Here is a 14,471-nt window from a genome sequence, read left to right as displayed (position 1 = left end):
TCAGGTAGTGTTCCTGTGCGCGCATTTGTGTCCCCACAGATGAGCACATTTCCCTGGGCCTGGAAATGGCACGTCTCTTCCTCAAGGGTGGGGAAGATCTCCTCTGAGTAATATGGGGATTCTGAGGGGGGATATAAATTGCGCAAAGGAACACATCTTTTTCTGTCAGTACAAGTTCTTTTTTCAGTTTTAACCAAATGTGATATTTGCCAATTTTGAGGGGATCAATTAGATGTTGTAGGTCGGATTTGTACCAAATGATCAGTCCTCCAGAGTCTCTGCCTCTATTGACAGAGCTGTGTTTTTGTGACGGCACAATTACCTCTCTGTAACCTGTGGGACAGTGAGTGACAATGTCAGCCTTACACCATGTCTCCTGCAGAATGATGACGTCAACATCTTTAAGATTTTTGTTGAACTCCAGTGCTAAACTCTTCAGTCCAAAGGTTGATGAGTTTAGGCCCTGAATGTTCCACATGCTAACTGACAGCGATTTCATGTTCCAAAAGAAAGAATAGCAGTCAGAAATACAGTAACTAACTATTAAGTTGTTAAGAGCGAGATAAACAGGATAACAGCCAACATTTTTTCTGTTATATATATAAACATTCCTATTCATTGAACAAGTACATTTTAGTACAATAGGTGTGTGTGTGTGTGTGTGTGTGTGTGTGTGTGTGTGTGTGTGTGTGTGTGTATATGCGTCCGTGTGTGTTTAGTGCAGTTTAGTGCAGATGTATTGGAGGAGCTGTTTAATCTCACTCAATCCCACAGGGTTCTCCTGTCCTCTGACGACCTCTGCGTAGCTGCGCTGGTCCTGCTGTTGGGCCCTGTGGGGTGGAGGGGGCCAGGTCTGGGCCGTGGGGCTTCCTCTCTGGTCTGGTAGGGGTGGTGGTCTGGTGCGGGGTAGTAGGCTGGGCCCGGGTCCGGTCTGGCTAAGCCGATGGAAGTGGTGATGGTCTGGTGGTGGGTGGGGCCTGTGGGGTGCGCTGGGTCTGGTGTGGCGTTGAAGGGGCCTGGGGCTCCTTGTTGGTGCAGTGGTCTGGTAGGGGTCTCTGGGTGGTCCTCTGTCCAGTGCGGCATGGGGTGTTTGTCTACCAAGTGCCACGTCCTTTAGAGACTTGACAAACATCCCTACTGTCTGCTTCCTCAGGTGGGAGTAGTCGTGCAGATGCTCTGGGGTGATTGTTGTGTGGTGAGCAACGTGTACGTTTGGGAGTAGGCCACACCCTCTGGTGATGTCAGCGTTGACTTTCTGAATGGTACGGTGATGGAAGTCTTTGCGGGGCAGCAGAGTGGAGATGGTGATGTGGGAGTTGGGGAACCGCTCAGAGGCCCTCTCTGCTACTCTGTTGACCAGCCTGCCTACTCTCTCCTGCTCCTCTCGTAGGTTGTTGGTGCCGGTGTGAATAATAATGTGGCCTGGTGTGCCAAAGTCAGGCTGGGACAGGATGTGGAGTGCATCCTGTGTTTTTGGGCACCATATTTTGCGCACCTTGTGTTGGGGGAAGAGTTTATCTTCTTGGATGAATTTCCCATTTGAGTCAATGAGGATGGCCACCTCAGTGGGTTTTACCAGATTAGTGTGTTTACGGTCTGGGGCTGGAGTACACAGGGCCTGTGTACATGGAGGGGTGTGTGGGGGGTGTGTCAGGGGGGCCAGAGAGCTTCTCTCTGTCGTAGGTGTCTCCATGTGAGCCTCCTTGTTGACTGGGTGTGTGGGTAAAGTGTTGTCGGTATGGGGGGGGGTTGTGGGTAAAGGTGGGTCGGTGGGGGTGTTAGGGGTGGTGAGGGGCTGCAGCTTCTCTCTAGGGGTCTCTACAGTCTGTTCTCTGTGTTGCAGCACCCTCTTGATGCCAGACAACTCCTTTGCCATCTCCTCCTTTACCTGCACCAGCTCTCTCCTCATGGTGGCCTTTACCTCCTCCAGCGCTGTGGTAAGGCTCTCTCTCAGCTCCTGGACAGAGTTCTTCAGCTGGGTCCTGCACTGGTTGATCTGGTCCTGTAGAAGCTCTGTGTCTGGACTGGTGGTGGTGTAGCTGGGGAGCTGCTCCTTCAGCTCAGTAACCCATACCTCTATCACTGCCAGCCTGTCTCTCAACAGGCTGATGGTAGTGGGGTCTTGGCTCTGGTGGTTGTAGGAAGGCAGGGGGAGGATGGTCCTGCTGTTGGGGTGCCTGAGGTGAGGGGAGAGGTCGGGGTGCTGTCCTTTTCTTTTTTGTTTTCCGCTATCTTCGTTAGGGTGGGGAAGTCCTGCACAACAGAGCTGAGTGCAGCCTCACTGCCCTGGACCATGACAGTGCCGTTCTGATACATATTTACTGTCAGAAACCTGTTTTCCTGGTCCTTATCGCTGTCCTCAAAAATGTGGATTTGCCTTCCCTTGCAGATGCCTTTCTTCGTGGTATAGCTGAAATGCCTGGTTACAGCTGTATGCCAGGCAGTAGTGTGTTCTGTGTAAAATAACAGGTTTGTAACAGTCCTGTTTTATGAGCAGTCGGCAAACAAAGTTTCTGGGTTCTCCCTCAGAATTCTGTGTTTAAAATTGATTCTTCCTTTCTCTGATTTGATTTCTGCTGGGTATTCAAAAAAAGCGGGAAAGTCTCTCAGTTTCTGTCGCTGCTAACGCTGCTAGCGCTGCCTCAGTGGCCATGTTGCTATGGTTACCACCAGTAAACAGTTAGAGCTAGACGTTAAGCTAACTGACCGATTTGAATTTGGCTAGCTACCACGATGAAGATTGGTCTTTTAACTCACTCTCTGTCAATTTTTTCCTCCTTTGTTGATCTTCAGTTGTACAATTTGATTACCTATACATTTTTTGCTAATTGAATCGTGTCAATCTCGCTCTTAACAAACAAAAAGTTATAACAAGTCAGGAGCTGTTCCTCTGCATGACTTCTCTCTCTTCCCCCTCTCTCTCTCTCCAATCCAATCTCTCTCTCTCTCTCTCTCTCTCTCTCTCTCTCTCTCTCTCTCTCTCTCTCTCTCTCTCTCTCTCTCTCTCTCCGTCCTCCACACTCTTTCTTGCAATGTCCATGTTGACCTCAGGTTCTCTGACTCCTTTGGGGTTTTCCACAGAATATCATCATCGTAAAGAGTTATGTAATGTTTGGGTACAGGACTCATATGTTGAAACTTGAATTAAACACACACACATGCGCACACAGAGATGGGACTTGACAACAGGTGTGTGTGTGTGTGTGTGTGTGTGTGTGTGTGTAATACATTAAACATCTAGCTTGGCTTTGCGTCATCCCATTCCTAACTATAAGTATAATTCATTTGATACTATGTTTAAGTGATAATGCCCTCAAAGCCGGTGTTTGGAGGATATATTGGCATGGGTGTTGGTAGGCCCGAAACGAAGTCGAGGGCCGGCAAACCGTGCCAATATATCCTCCAAACACCGGCTTCGAGGGCATTATGACTTTTATACAACGGGTTACCAACATATTAAAATAATGATTTACATATTTTCATAAAAAACGTTATTTTGATTAATTTATTCATACTATTTCAGATATAGTCCCGACACAAATCTAGGGTTGCTACCCAAGCAAGCTGGTCGTTCGTTCTATCGGTTCAGTTGGCAGAGACGCGACCCAGTCGTTAAGTCTTTTTGTTCTGTATCTACGGACGCGACCCAGTCGGTCGTTCTAAATGTTCCATTGCCATGCTGGCTGGCAACGTTATTATCCCTTGCTTGTTAGCTAGCCAACTACGGCTAACTTACAGTCACATCAAACAGTGCAGCCAGAATAACAGCAAAGTAGCTGCATTTGTGTTTGTTTAAGCTGTTTTCTAGTGACATTTATTTGGATACATCCATAACAATGAGCTAATGATGCACGATTTTGCCTGGCATAGAAAATGTGCTCTCTCATCAGGACACTGTTGTTCAGAGGAGCTAGCAAACAACACAGCTAACACAATAACTTCAAACTGAAGCTGGAAAGACTGCAAACTAGCTACATTTCATTTAGTTTCACCTATATTCTATTTAAATTTCTTTGTATATATCCATAAAAATTATGCCAGCTGATTCATGATTTCGACTGGCTGAGAAAAGCTGTCTGCCTGTCTGTCTCGTCCCGACTCCCAACACGTTCATTACTATGTATGGGACAGCTGGAGATCGAATTTCAATATTGAAACAATGTTGCAAATGCCTGAGAGACAGACAGCAAGGTTTATACAAATCTCTGCTGTTGAAAACCAAATGCTAGTCTAAAAGAAATGTGAGAAAATGTCTAGATGCTTTTTATAGTGGAGATCAAGTTTATAAGTTGCCTGGCTGTGCTGATGAGACAGTGGATTGTGCAGTCAGATGGAACATAGGAAATAGGCATTTTAACATCATAGCTTTAGCCGGTGGTAATTTATGGGATTAGAACGACCCATTGTATAATCTACAGTAGTATAAAATGTTACAGCATCTCTCACTACACCTCCTACTCTATTCTACCATAGGGGGGTGTTGTGAATCCAAACAGGATGTAACAAACAATGCTTAGAGACTGTAACATAGTAACACATGCAGCACTGTACAGTCCTCAGGCAAAACCACCCACACACCAATTAACACCAAGTACTAACGTTACTCACCCCTCTATCAAGAAAGCCTACAAGCAGTACGCATTCAACACACACATAAACATGTACACACACACACACACACCCACCCACCCACCCGTATGCACACAACCGGAACAGTACCCATATGCACCACACACACACACGCACGCACATACATACGCACGCACACCCTCCTACATAGAATCATCTTAACACAAAACATGCATTAAGATTAAATTATTTGCATCTTAGAAGCGCGTCCAACTGACCAGCAGTGTGTGTGCTGTGGCTAACGAAGGCAGGAACCATCTGGTGGTGTGATGGGAAACAATCTGTGTATTTGGAGAGGTGACAGAGAATGTGACACACACGCATACACACACTCACACTGTGCATTTGGACAGGTGACAGAGAAGGTATGAAATACACAAACAAAGGGACACATCTGATTTAAAATCCTCCATCCTCCATTCACATACATAATCTCTATGGTAACTACTAGCTGAGGCGTCATGGCAACAGGGTAGAGCTGGGATAAAAAGGCTAAACTATTATTACTGGCTTGATGACTTATTGACCGGCCACCATTATTGTGTTCAAGACTGGATATTAGCCAAGCAGAATGGGGAACAGTGTGTGTGTGTTTGTGGGCTGTCTTATTGCTATTTCCCCTTCAATGGGAATATTATAAGATCAGTGAGGAATGCAGAGAGACCTGTCCAACCTTGTGGGAGTATGACACACATACACAGACACAGACACACACTAAGAATGCAGCACTGAGCACCCTAAAGGCCTCCTGTAGCTCAGTTGGTAGAGCATGGCGCTTGCAACGCCAGGGTTGTGGGTTCGATTCCCACGGGGGGCCAGTATGAAAAATGTATGCACTCACTAACTGTAAGTCGCTCTGGATAAGAGTGTCTGCTAAATGACGTAAATGTAAATGTACAGTACTAACCCAGAAACACACCCTCACATTGACAAGACTATAACATATTCATTTTAGTTGACTAAAACTAAACGAGACAAAATTATCTCTGTGACAAAAATCTGACTACTAAGTGGACTCTACAATAGTTTTTGGAGAGATTGAGAGCTTGTCTGTGATAAGCACAACTAATATTAGCAGCACAGATGTGCAGCTCAGTTCTGTTCAGCAGTGGGAAGGACGCGTCACACGGCTGGTGAGCTGCGGTGGAGCAAGCGATGAGTGTGGGCAGACCAGCAGACAGGCTCCTCTTCGGCTCCGCCTCCGATTACACACATTGCGCAGACGACTCTCTTGCTTCACCTTAGCTAACCAGTCTTATAGTTATCTACCAGACTTCTAGTTAGCTACCATCGTCTTGTTTCTAATTCAAAAGACATTACCCATAATGGCGCTACGTTTTTTTCTTTCTATCGTGCATTCGCAGACATTGATAAAGCCTATCGCGGGCCATTCTAAAACTAGGCTACATGCAGACCAGACCGTTAACCATTTGTTTAGGCTACACCTTGTTCAGTCATGTTACCTCATTAGCTAGCTATAGCTAACAACTTGGGGTGCGTTCAGCAGGACGCAACATTTTGGAACGTTCAGACAGAAATATGCTATGTAAAACAAACATGCCTCTCTGACATGTTGAATAAGGAATAACGTCAGCTCAATTCATGGAATTTCTATCTGCAACGTTCGATAAAGTTTTCCAACTAAACGTGGCCCTGGTAACGTTACCAGTAGCCTATATGCAAACATTTGGTGGCACAGAAAGAAAGGCAAAATGGATGGCAAACAAAATGACTAAGACTAAATCTAAAAAAAGAGTGCCAAAATTAACTGGTCTGAGAGCGTCAGGAGTCTCACATTAAGAGGGAGAGGTCCTGGGGGGAAATAACAGCAACTTCTTTGCCACTTTAACTCTCTAGAAAGCGTTCCAATCACAGTGAATTTCCTAATTACTCCATTCTGTGCTCTCAGAGCCTTTTCCTCCTCTAGTTGTCTTAATGGAGTGTTGCCACTCTTTGTCTGCCTGACAACAGGGAGGAAGGCTGAAAGGAAAGGGTGTGGCGCCATCTTGTGCATGGTTATGTTACTGTAGCTGTCTCTCCAACATCCAGCCACATCATAGCAATAGTACTAACTCTATAAGTCTGTTTAAATGATTCCATAATACTGATTCTACATGTCTGCTTCAATAATTCATTTTACATTGCATTTACATTTTAGGCATTTAGCAATAAGTGCCTTGCTCAAGGGCACATTGACAAATGTTTAACCTAGTCGGCTCAGGGATTCGAACCAGCGACCTTTCGATTACTGGCCCAATGCTCTTAACCGCTAGGATACTTGCCTATTCCACTTTGAATGAGTCTGCATTCTTACCAATCCCATGTCTAGTATGTAAGCGGCTTTGAAAGGAACAAGGGTAAAAGCTAAAAGTCTATCTTAAAGCTCAAAACAGATCTAAATCAACTAGATCTCTGTGGCTCAAAAGATTTGAGCGTTTTGTCTATTGGAATGATTTAGACTTTTCTTACCACTGTGGTGTTCAGTAGTTACACAACAGAAGAATAGATGTTGGTGCTACCTGAAATCATCCAATTAGAATGCTCATTTATGTGTTCCATTTCAATATGGTTGGACATTTGGTGCCTCCTCATAGTCATCAAGCAGGTGGTTTAAGTGTTTGACATTTATTCTGTGAGATGGCAATCTGTTCTAAAGACGTAAGCATTGACATTATCTCACTGACAGTTGCAATAAGTAAGCTCTTGCAACCGGTCTATCAAGTCAGTTGTGTGTGTGTACGTATGTGGAGAATAGGAAGGATTAAGAGGTGTTTCTGGAGCAACACTGTTCTAATCCCACAACAGCAGGCCTGTATACATACGTACACACACACACAGACCTAGTTCTATTTTAAACCTTTCCACAATGCCCTTCGTTTCTCCATTGTCTCGCCGGTCGCCAAAGAATCTGTGGCCCATAGCGATTATAAAGTGATTTACTGGGAAAGCAATCGAGAAACTATTCTCCCCATCTCTCTCTCCCCCGCCCCCACAAACTTTATTGTAATGAGAAACATATATTTACATTGCCAAAGCAATTGAAATAGATAATAAACAAATGTGAAATAAACAATAAAAAATTAACAGTAAACATTACTCTCACAAAAGTTCCAAAAGAATAAAGACATTTCAAATGTCATATGTGCAAATAGTTCAAGTACAAAAGGGAAAATAAATAAACATAAATATGGGTTGTATTTACAATGGTGTTTGTTCTTCACTGGTTTCCCTTCTCTTGTGGCAACAGGTCACAAATCTTGCTGCTGTGGTGGCACACTGTGGTATATCACCTAATAGATATGGGAGTTTATCAAAATTGGATTTGTTTTCAAATTCTTTGTGGGTCTGTGTAATCTGAGGGAAATATGTGTCTCTAATATGGTCATACATTTGGCAGCTCAGTTTCCACCTCAGTTTGAGGGCAGTGTGCACCTAGCCTGTATTTTCTTGAGAGCCAGGTCTGCCTGCGGCGGCCTCTCTCAATAGCAAGGCCATGCTCATTGAGTCTGTACATAGTCAAAGCTTTCCTTAATTTTGGGTCAGTCACAGTGGTCAAGTATTCTGCCACTGTGTACTCTCTGTTTAGGGCCAAATAGCATTCTAGATTGCTTTTTTTGGTTAATTCTTTCCAATGTGACAAGTAATTCTCTTTTTGTTTGATCATGATTTAGTTGGGTCTAATTGTGCTCTCTCTATCCAGTAGCCAGTGTTAAGAGCATTGACCGCTCCATCATCCCAGAGACAGTCCTCCTATACTCATTATAGGGGGTTCTCTCTGTCTCCAAACACACACACACACACACACACACACACCACGTCTTTCCCATCCTCTTTCCTGTCCCCAGTGTCAGTGTGGCGCAGTGGAAACCCCCTAACCCAAATGTAATGGTACTGACACACACAAACACACTCCAACACTCACTGAATACTGATAAGGCAACACCATCACATGAAAGATGTTAGAAAACTATATTGCACAATAACATGTGTAATTTGTATACAGTAATCAGGCGTAGGAAGCGGGGGTTGTGCTCTCAATGCTTGGTAGTGAGGAAACGCACACATACATACATACATACACACACACACACACACACACACACACACACACACACACACTGGAGTCACACTCTCAAGCATTAATGAAGTGATGTGTTTTAATTAATACCAGTGTGAGCGGTAGTCCCACATCTGACAGAGATGAACTATTGCACTGAAATGAACTCACAAATGCACAAACACACACAAACACAGAGGAGTGCACATAGACACACCACGCACACACACGCACACACATACACACGCACACACAGTTTTGTGCAGAAGTGAATCTCTTTGCCAGTCTCATCTCTACCCTCGTGTGGCTATAACTCAAACTACACCCTCCTCTAGCTATCAAACACAGGGGGTGCATCTCAATCTACTACAGCCGTTTCCTCTCCTCATCACTCTCCTCCATCTGAATAGTATACAAACGTCTAACAAACACCTTCTGTAATACGTTTAACCTCCCCATTTGTTTTCAGATCAGTTCAGAGAGGAGAGAGGAAAGGAGATGAGGAAAGGAGGCTACTTCAGACTATTGAGAATCATCCCACCCCCAGAAAAGAGAGCGGAGACAAGGAAAGCAGGCCACTGAGAGACTATTGAGAGACCCTGCACAGCGGTGTACACATCGCCCTGGACAAACAGTGTGGGTGGTTTCCCCGGTGTTGTGAGACATTGCATCCCAAGTGCTTATATAACTCCCTCTCTCTCCCCACCTCCTCCAGTGGATCAGTCATCCCTTTATACTGCACTGGAGAGGAGAGAAAATACACCATCCTCCTCTCTTCTCACAGAAACCAGCAGGCACTCGATTCAATCAACTCTGACCACTAAATACAGGAGGTGTGTGTCTGTGTGTCTGTGTGAGGATGTGTGTGTCTGTGTGTCTGAAACTTGACATGATCGCACAGAAAGTGCTTACATATAGTAGCATAGCTCTGAACAACTCGGATGAACTAGGTTGCTGTTACAGTTCAGTAGAGTACAATAAGTACTGAACAAAAATGCCAACCAACCAACCAACCAACCCTGCAACCAACCAACCAACCAACCCTGAAACCCCCCAACCCCCCAACCAACCAACCAACCCTGCGACCCACCAACCCTGAAACCCACCAACCAACCAACCCTGCAACTAACCAACCAAACAACCCTGCAACCGACCAACCAAACCTGTAACCAACCAACCCTGCAACCAACCAACCCTGCAACCAACCAACCAACCAACCAACCCTGAAACCAACCAACCAACCAACCCTGCAACCCACCAACCAACCCTGCAACCAACCAACCAGCCAACCAACCAGCCAACCCTGCAATCAACCAACCCTGAAACCAACCACCCAACCAACCAACCAACCAACAACTACTCACTCACTCACTCACTCACTCACTCACTCACTCACTCACTCACTCACTCACTCACTCACTCACTCACTCACTCACTCATTCCCCAACCAACCAACCCTGCAACCCACAACCAAGCGGTGTGTTCCAATGATCCAAAGGTGACCAAATCTGTCAGGGGGACACAGAGCGCCGGAAGTGATGTCACAGCATGTGACCACCACCTCCGCTTCACGTGTCATTTCCCCCTTCTCTTCTCCTGGAAAACGATCTGTTCTGTGGGTTAAAAAGAGATCCTAATAAACAAACTAGAAAAGGAACATTTACTGACAGAAATGTGTGTGCTTGCTTCTACTGTCTTATTCAGTCAGTATTTCTATAGTAATGCATGGGGAATAACAGTAGTGTGCTTTCAGCAAGCACATTAACAACCAGTAATAACCAGTAATAGACTCACATTGATGAGTTCTATCTCCCAGATCTTCTTGACCAGTTCCATGGAGGTGTATCCGTTGATGAGGAAGGACTTGGTGTAGTCTCCCAGCTCCAGAGACTCCAGCCACTCAGCCACTGACGTGGGGTTGTTACCGTCATAGCCGATAGGACGCACCTGGAGGGGGAAGGCAGAGGGGACAGACTGACACTAGATGATATGAAGAGCATTGATACAGGACACTCTTAAACTAGGGCGGAAAGGAGGGAGGGAGGCAGAGAGGGAGGAAAGGAGGGAGGGAGGCAGAGAGGGAGGAAAGGAGGGAGGGAGGCAGAGAGGGAGGAAAGGAGGGAGCGGAGAGGGAAGGAGAGACTGTCAACTAATGGCAGATACATAGATGACATAAAAACTACAGTGCACCATCAAAGGCTCAAACACTGGACAAAGGCAGATGGAGGGAGGGAGGGAGGGAGGGAGGGAAAGGATAGCCTTGCTGCATATAAAATGCTGAATTTAATATAGACATTTTATATAGAAATGTAATATAAGATGCTGAATTCCATATCAACCCTTAGCACCCAAGGACATGATAAGCATTATAGAGAAAATCCCACCTAGCCATTCAAAGGGAGAGGCAGGGCTAGTTCCTAATTGCTTACAGAATAGCTATCTAATCCCTTCAGATCTACAAGGAGCGCAGGGGCAAAAGGTTTATTTAGGATTAGGCAAATGCATCTTATTTTTCCCTATTTGTACTTGGTGTGCTGTAGGCCTATGTGATGTGAGAATATATTCCACAGTAAGTATGTCTAGCTGCTTCCTTCTGCAATACAGTCAACACGACTTCAGAGGAAAAGAGTATTCCGCTTTTTCTCATAGAAGAGGATATATCTGAAGTAGGAAGGATTCGACATCCTACTTTTAAGAAGAGTTGGGACTTTGGGGTGAGCATATCGTGTGACATTTTCCTAAAATCTGCATCCTTTTTTCCACACAGTAAGGGAGAAGAGAGAGGCAGGAAGTGGGAGAGTATTTCCCTGTCGTTTGAAAACTTTGCAGGGATGAGAGGAGGAAAGTGCTGACTGCAAGTTAAGGAGATTGGTTACCCAGAGTTCCTCTCTCTCTCTGTATTGTACCACGCCTGCTCAGCGCTCTCGCTCTCTCTCTCTCTCTCTCTCTCTCTTTTTGTCTCTGCTCCCTCATGCTCAATATCTCTTCTCTCTTTCCTGCTCTCTCTGTCATTTGAGCCTTCACTGTTTCATCCTCTCTCCTCATCCTATTTAATTCACATCTCTCACTGTCACGCCCTGACTCAGGGGACTCGTATATGTTGAGTCAGGGTGTGTATGTTCTATGTTGTGTATTTCTATGTTGGTGTTCTATTATGTGTAGATCTATGTTGGCCGGTGTGGTTCCCAATCAGAGGCAGCTGTAGCTCGTTGTCTCTGATTGGGGACCATACTTAGGCAGCCTATTGGCACTAGTGGGTTGTGGGATCTTGTTCCGTGTTAGGTATGTTGTTTGTGTACCTTGGACTTCACGTTTCGGTTCTTGTTTTGTCGTTGTGTTTATAAGTCAAATTAACATGTATGCATATCACGCTGCGCCTTGGTCTGACCCGTTCATCAACGATCGTGACACTCACTTAGTTGGCTATATTGGTTGTGTGTGTGTGTGACTGCACATTAAAGGAAAGATTCAACCATTTTGAATGTTATATCGTTTTTGTGCATCTCTGAGTGATGTTCTATTGGCGAATAGCTCAGATACACATGAAAACATGAAATGACCCCGGGAATCGATAGAACATCGCTCAGAGATGGACAAATACGATATAACATTCAAAATGGGTGAATCTTTCCATTAACACAGTAAGGGCAAAACAGATTTTCTCTATTTCATTTAGACTGGTGTAGAGCTCATCTTCTAATGTTATCCCCTCCACAGAATCCTAATGATGTTACAGTCATTTTTACTTTGTAGTACACACAAACGCACGCGCACACACACACACACACACACACACACATACACACACACAGTACTGACCCTGGGCAGTAGGCGTATGGCCTGTAGCAGCCTCTGTCTGTGGGATGAGTTGAGGATCCCGATCTCCAGCAGGTCCTGGTCCTCCACCACGTTACTGCCCTGCATGGGGAACATACACATGACATCATCAGTCTATTGATCAGTGACATCATCAAACTGAGACAGAGTGGCTAAGCGGCTTCAGTGAGCCAATTTGTGTATCTCTCATGCAGAGACTTCTGTTCACTACTCCACCCATCCCAATGCCTTGTTGTGAGGGGTATCTTGCATAAATGGCTACCACGCATGCACGCAAGCACGCACACACGCACCCCCCCACACACACACACACACCTGGCCCTTCAATCAGCACCATGCTGAGTTCCACATTTAATTAATCTGATGTGAGACCTTTAGAGACCTATCACTCTCCTCTCCTACTGAGACACAGAGAGAGAGAGAGTGAGACAGAGAGAGAGAGAGAGACAGAGAGTGAGACAGAGAGAGAGAGAGAGAGAGAGAGAGAGAGAGAGAGAGAGAGAGAGAGAGAGAGTGAGACAGAGAGTGAGACAGAGAGAGACCGAGAGAGAGAGAGAGAGAGAGAGAGAGAGAGAGCGAGAGAGCGAGAGAAAGAGAGAGAGAGAGAGAGAGCGAGAGACAGAGAAAGAGGGGGAGAGAGAGACAGAGAGAGACAGAGAGACAGAGAGAGAGAGAGAGAGAGAGAGAGAGAAAGAGAGAAAGACAGACAGACAGACAGACAGACAGACAGACAGACAGACAGACAGACAGACATACAGACAGACAGACAGACAGACAAAGACAGACAGAGAAAGAAAGAAAGAAAGAAAGACAGTGAACAAAGGACAGAGGAGAGAGGGAGAGATAGACAAAGAGAAAGACAGAAAGAGAGAGTGTTTGAGAGAGAGAGAGAGAGAGAGAGAGAGAGAGAGAGAAGAGAAACATAGAGGCACCAGAGAGATGAGGTGTTGAGGGTTGTCTCTCTGTGGAGCCCCAGCCTCAGGCTGTACTAAAGCCCAGACACAGATCACACCTGGTAGGGGATTGAACTTGTCACTCCTCCACATCTCTTTCCTCCCCTCTCTTTATCTCCCTCTCTCTTTACCTGGCTAGACAATAACACAGATAGCTATCGATCTGGAGCACTGAAGAGAGGGATGAAGGAGGAATGGAACGGCAGATTCTCACGGCCATCTTTTTCATTTAATCCTCAACGTGATCCTCTAACCTGCTGCACTCTACAGACCAAGAGCCATTGGCTTATGTTGTATTTATGTACTGTATGGGGAGGTATATTAGGGTAGTGTGATGCTATTGTATTATATTAGGGCATAAATAGAGTTGTATTGAATTTACTATATGGGGAATAGGGGGCCATTTAAGACACACACAGCCTCCTGCAGTGCCCTTGTGCGATAGACCTCTCAGGCTGATTAAGAGAGCCCAGAACACCCAGCATCTGTTACAGTCACCGCCCTACACGCCAGACCAGAGTAATGGCACCCAGAGCCGGGGCAGAGATGGATGGCTGGGGCTTCAAAGACATGACTAATCGCTCGCCGCTGGTCTCTGATAGATGGAGATAGAGAGGCTGAGGGTGTTTGTCTTGTTCTGTCTGCCCTTCTTTTCTATTAATAGAATTAATAGTATCTCTCTCTCTTTCCCTCCCTCCCTCTCTCTCTCACACACACACACAAACACACACACACTATGGTTGCGTTTAGACAGGCAGCCAAATTCTGATGTGATTGGTCTTTTGACCAATCAAATCAGATCTTTTCACATCAGATCTTTTTCAGAGCTGATCCGATTGTTCAAAAGACCAATTAGTGGGAAAAAAATCTGAATTGGGCTGCCTGTGTAGACGCACCCTATATAATCACTTCATCTGATCTCTGCTCTGGGGTTCCATTACATTTTCAACTTTGACCCCTGAGCTAATGATGACATTAGTGGAGTAGGTAGAGTT

At 45.4% G+C, this 14,471-nt stretch overlaps 1 protein-coding gene across 5 annotated transcripts in view; it reads right to left on the bottom strand.

Moving 5' to 3' along the window:
• Positions 1–14,471, bottom strand: part of LOC121549486 (ankyrin repeat and sterile alpha motif domain-containing protein 1B-like) — a 277,377-nt gene that overhangs the window by 40,464 nt on the left and 222,442 nt on the right. For all 5 annotated transcript variants that reach the window (XM_045212863.1, XM_045212862.1, XM_045212865.1 and 2 more), the window contains 2 exons: positions 12,506–12,604; positions 10,481–10,633 (listed from right to left, as the gene is read on the bottom strand). In XM_045212863.1, the coding sequence (XP_045068798.1) occupies positions 10,481–10,633; positions 12,506–12,604 (252 nt within the window). The remainder of the gene's footprint in view (positions 1–10,480; positions 10,634–12,505; positions 12,605–14,471) is intronic.

The sequence above is a fragment of the Coregonus clupeaformis genome, unplaced genomic scaffold (assembly GCF_020615455.1).
Source record: "Coregonus clupeaformis isolate EN_2021a unplaced genomic scaffold, ASM2061545v1 scaf0058, whole genome shotgun sequence".
Classification (NCBI taxonomy): Eukaryota; Metazoa; Chordata; class Actinopteri; order Salmoniformes; family Salmonidae; genus Coregonus; species Coregonus clupeaformis.
This window is presented reverse-complemented; position numbering and strand designations above follow the sequence as displayed.